At 45.9% G+C, this 5,009-nt stretch overlaps 1 protein-coding gene across 1 annotated transcript; it reads left to right on the top strand.

Annotated features, from left to right (window-relative positions):
* Positions 1–1,195: 1,195 nt before the first annotated feature.
* Positions 1,196–4,676, top strand: LOC114634651 (disks large homolog 5-like; the record flags this gene model as incomplete). Its single annotated transcript, XM_028783240.1, has 4 exons — positions 1,196–1,231; positions 2,196–2,419; positions 3,704–3,847; positions 4,493–4,676. Coding segments are annotated over exons 1-4 (588 nt in total), but the record flags the coding sequence as incomplete, so codon positions are not given.
* Positions 4,677–5,009: the final 333 nt, after the last annotated feature.

Genomic DNA, 5,009 nt, shown 5'->3' with positions numbered 1-5,009 from the left:
AGATGAGTCAGAGCTAACTACCAGGTGTTACTTCCTGCAGCTACATATGAGCTCCTTGTGATTTTGTGAGTTATTTTTTCTTTATATGTTGAAAAGAAAGATATTTGGGGCCTTGGTTTTGCTCCTAATTTTGAGCTATGGATCTGATCAATGAGTAGTTGGGGGTACATACCTTAAACCATTCCTGTTGACCTAGATAAGTGTTTGTGTAGTTTGTGGGGAGACTCATGATCCTGAACTAGATGGAGTCCCTTACTCTGACACTGAAATATGTCTATAGTGTTGTCCTACACTCTCTGCCTGAACATTCTTCTCAACCTCTGTTCACTATATTCTTTTATCAGATACAATCACATGGTGTGTCTCACAATCCTGTTTTGGTGTCCTTGGTGCAGATAGGAGCACCCCACAGCCAGCCAAGAGCCTTTTTCATTGGTGGCTCTGCTAATTAACTTTCCTGTGTCAAGAGATCTCCACACTCTTGCCAGCACCATGATGGATGCACATCTCTCTCCTAAGGGAACTGGGGCATCATTCGAATGCTAAGCACATGGCTTCTATGAGTGTAACCTCCTATCACACAACCACATTGCAACCTGTCCTGCAGGCTCTTCCTAGATGTGCTTTCAAACAACTGTAAAGGATGGTGCAGGACATCTTTCCCCCTCCACATTCATACTGGTGTGATTTCTCAGCCATCTTTAATGGTTCATTGCAGAATAAGGACAACTGGAGGTAGGAATGAGGCAAGGACTATCTGGACAAGATTTGGAAAGGAAACACTCAGTTGCACACACAGGAATTACTTTGGTGTTTCTAATCAAGCCTTGAGCAAATTCTGGCTTTCTAAGGAGGGGAGGTGTTCCATGGCTGTGTCCCAGGAGAGTCTCCAGGAAAGGGTCCCTCACCTTCCTGTCAGTACAGGAGAACATTAGCAGGGAGCCAAAGGCTGTACCCCATGACATCAGCAGTTCGTTCTTGGACATTCTATTGTCTCCCAGAGAGTCCTTGGCATCCCCTGTGATGTCACCCTTGTTGTAGTAACAGCAAGTACAGCAAAGTGACTCATTCAGTGTCTACATACAGGATACAGTAAAGACATGTTTACTTGACTGAGAAGACTTTTTTAGAGAAAGGATGGATGTGACAGAGAGGAGGGAAAGGAGGAAGGGAGCTGGCCTTTCACCTGAGAGTAATGAAGGACGAAGGAGGTGGTCTTGGAGAATGTGGCGTAAGTCCTGGGTAGTGGATGTTGAGAGTCCTGGAAGGGGTGGGCTTGAGCTGGCCTTTCTATCAATGGGGCAGAGGAACTGGAGCCTGTAGGAAGCAAAAGGATTTCCATGATTATCACAATTCTTGAACATGAAGGATTTCAGAACATTACTTTCCCTATCCCTTAAGGCAGGAGAGGGCAAGTCCAAAGCTGTTATTCTGTGCAATCCAAGTCTTTACTTTTATGAGGTACTGTGGGTCTTTCATGGGGACAGAATGATATCATCAGGAGTCACAGAGGGTCTAACCTATGCCAATTTATGGCAAGGCATCACTGTACTTCACTCCCATGGCTTCTTATAGCCTCAGTGGCTATCTGACAGCACTAGGGAGAGAGTTGTGTTCCTGGCCATAACCTTATGTTCTCAGAGTTCCTCTGACCTCCTCTCCCTGACAGTACCCACCTTAGCTTTCTTTATCACTGGTCCTGGGCAGCAAGCATTTCCCTACTGTAAACAAACACCTGTCAGACTTGATACACCCAGACAGAGACAGTATCCTCTTGCCCTTTCTAGGGTGTTTGGTGTTTCAGTAAGGGGAACTGATCAGTGTGTTGACCATGTCCTTCCTCTGCATGATATTTTAATCCCATGTCCTGGGCCTAGAGTAACAGGGTAGGAGATCTGAGTACTCTATGCACTCAAGGACCTGTGGATAGTGAATTTATTATCTGACTGTGAAACCACAGGACTGAGGGCTCTGAAGCCAAGTTGTACTCTGCAATAATCCTGGAGAAGCCATCTCTCTGGTCATCATAGGCATGTGTAGGGAGACAGGGGAAATACCTGGCTGCTTACATCTCCTGGTCTCTATTGAGTGATGGGAGAGCTGAGATCCCTGAGGTGGTATCTTAAGCCTGAACCAAACTATTTGACAATTGTGTCTTATGTTCCAGGCAAGTTTTCCTTGTGTTTTGGCCTCAGGGTGGTCTGAATACACTCTATTCATTCTCAGTATGGAAGTTCATTGGGTTTACTCTACCTGCAGAGGTTCGCAGACGGACATCATCCCCTGAAAGTGTCCTAATCAAGAAGGTGGCCATGGAGGAAGAGGAGAGGCTGACAGAAGAGCTGCAATTCATTACCCAGAATACAAATGGAGCGAGAGATCGGCTGATCTTCCTCACAGAGGGATCCATTAACAAGAGGTGTGCATTGTTCCAAACCCTGTGTTGTCAGTATGGGGTCTGCAATGTCACTCTCCTCTTTTCCATTTTAGGTGGTGGATTCTAGGAAACTGTACCTCCAGAAAGTCCATGTGTCCTACCTCATGTCCCTAAATACTTCTTAGAGGAGAGACATTACCTGAAGCTTGGTCAGGAGTGAGTTGGGAAATGCACTCTTCTGCTTCCTCCAATGAAAAGTTGAACTTGTGGTCTGGGTAAAGAAGTCAGGGATAGAGGTAGTAGAGAATGAGTTCCCAGCATGCCTTTGGAAAGCCCTTAAGAAGCTGTGACTTTGTGAAGTTCTAGGGGCTGTTTGTGGTGAGTCTTTGTACTTGGCTGGCAGGTGACTGAGTGCTGGATGCTCCTGGCAGAAGCTGGAGGGGCCTGGTCCCACATTGTTCATCTCAGTGCTTGAGGAGAAGGCCTGAGGCTCACGACTGTCTTGGTAGTCTTGGTCTGTGTGCCTTATACTCTGAGGCAGTATTGTTGCATGCATTTCCTCTGCATCTCATTGTGCTCTCTCGTTTTCTGTCTCTGTTCCTCTTTCTCATTCTCTGACTCTGGTTCCTCTTCTCATTCTTGTGAGTTAGTCCAATTTTGTGAGTCTATGTGTGTGTGTGTGTGTGTGTGTGTGTGTGTGTGTGTGTGTGTGTACATCTGCACCTACATGTGCATATGTTTTGTATGTTTCCATTTCCGTCCATGCTTTGTAATCTTTGTTTCTGTGACTTGGCCTGGAGATTTACCTGTAAACCAGTTTCAAGGTGATGTGAGTGCTGAGATCTGGGAGCCCCCTCTATACATAGCAATGCTCTTTGCCTAAGTTGTCACAGTTGTCCATAGATTTGTATTCCTTGGGCAGATTATAAAGCTGTGGAAATGCCTTGTCTCATCTCCAGAATTATGTGTAATGTCTGTCTGTACACTTTAATTATCCAAGATGTAGAATCTCTTTTATGAAAACAGGTGAAATACAGTCACAGGTTTCTGCTGAACAAATACTTGTGGCCTAGGCTCTTGAGACCATACCTCTCTAGATTGCCCTCCATCCTTACTGAGTGAATATAGGGAGCCAGGGCACCCTCCATCTGGATGCCTAACTTCTGCTGCCCTGGGGCCAGGATAACAAGTTTCCAAAGGTGAAGAAGATGCCAGTACATAGAGTCAAGAAAATGGCTTTCCCGGCCTGGGGTAGTACAGGACTCAAGCTGAGTTCATGTGTTCCTGAAAGCCCATGTTCATGGAGTTCTGTCTTCCTGGGGCCAGGCCCTTCCGCAGGCTAGATCCACAGTATGAGCTATTGAAGTACAAGGAGAAGAAGGTGATGTCATTTCTGCACAGCATAGAGATAGATACAGTCAACTCCCGTGAAAACCTCCAGGAGCTCAAGAAGGAGACTAACTTCTATAGGTAAGTACTGGTCAGGGAGACCACCAGGTGTGGAATGGCCATTTCTGCATTACTTTGTGACTGGACTAGAGAGTCTGAAGGTCTGTGTCTCTCCCTTCAGCCTTTTAGCCATCAGTGTGCCTTGGGCTTTTGGACTCTGTCTTCATAAGTCTGAAAGAGACTGTCACACCTCCCAACCTTGTTCAGGCATCCCCAGGAGCCTCTGGATAGAACTGTGGTTCAGTTCCTGAGAGGTTTATTATGCAGTACTCTGCCTCTGGGGCTTAGGCAGGGTGTTACCCAGCTGAGTGCGATGGAACACATAGATAGTATGCCCTCTCCTTGGTTCTACTGACCTACGTTGATGGTATTTGCCCCCCTACTAGTTAGTTGATGTTGCCTCAATGCAGTGGGCTGTCATAGATAGATGGAGATCCCTCTTTCTTTTGGAGAGACATGGACCTTATTGGTATTTGGGATGTAGAGATCATTTTTTTCTTCCCTGAATTGGCTGTTTGCTGTTTGTGCAGCTGTGATGGATGTGTGAGTTATAGTGTGTTAGATCCTCATGGGAACCGGGGTCCTGGTGGAGTTAATGGGACCTGGAAGTAGTAATGGGAGGAAGTAGGAGGCTGCAGGATCTTACTATGTAGATGTTGTTTCCAGCAACCTGCATAACCGGATAATGACAGAGAAGAATTTTGTAAAGGAGGATTTGGATGCACTGAACCAGGAGATCATGACAGTACAGGTTGACTTGAATGTAATCCTGAAATATTTGGTTGACTTCAACCAGAACGATAAAGATGAACAGGAAAAGACCAGCAAACTCCAGACCCAATACCATCAGGTAGGGACAAGCATCTGAGTTCGGCTAATCCTGTCTGATGACATTTGCACATTGGATCCATCTTTGCTTTATCCCAGAACCTTTCTAATCCATCCTCCCAACCAGCCACCCACCTCATGGGATGCAGTTGTTCATTGCTCTGTCTAGGCACAAGTACTCTGTGACGTTAGTCTTTTGTGAGTCCCTGAATTGTGGGCAAGTGTACCTTGTTGCTCTGCTTGAAGCTGCAGTGCAATAAGGATAACAGATGAATAACCTGTCACACTCCTGCATTTTTTCATGATAAGAGATTTGCTGTGCAGAGCTGTGAGTGAGTTCTGGGTCCTGAGACAG

This window comes from Grammomys surdaster, unplaced genomic scaffold (assembly GCF_004785775.1).
Source record: "Grammomys surdaster isolate TR1022 unplaced genomic scaffold, NIH_TR_1.0 1053, whole genome shotgun sequence".
Taxonomy (NCBI): domain Eukaryota; kingdom Metazoa; phylum Chordata; class Mammalia; order Rodentia; family Muridae; genus Grammomys; species Grammomys surdaster.
This window is presented reverse-complemented; position numbering and strand designations above follow the sequence as displayed.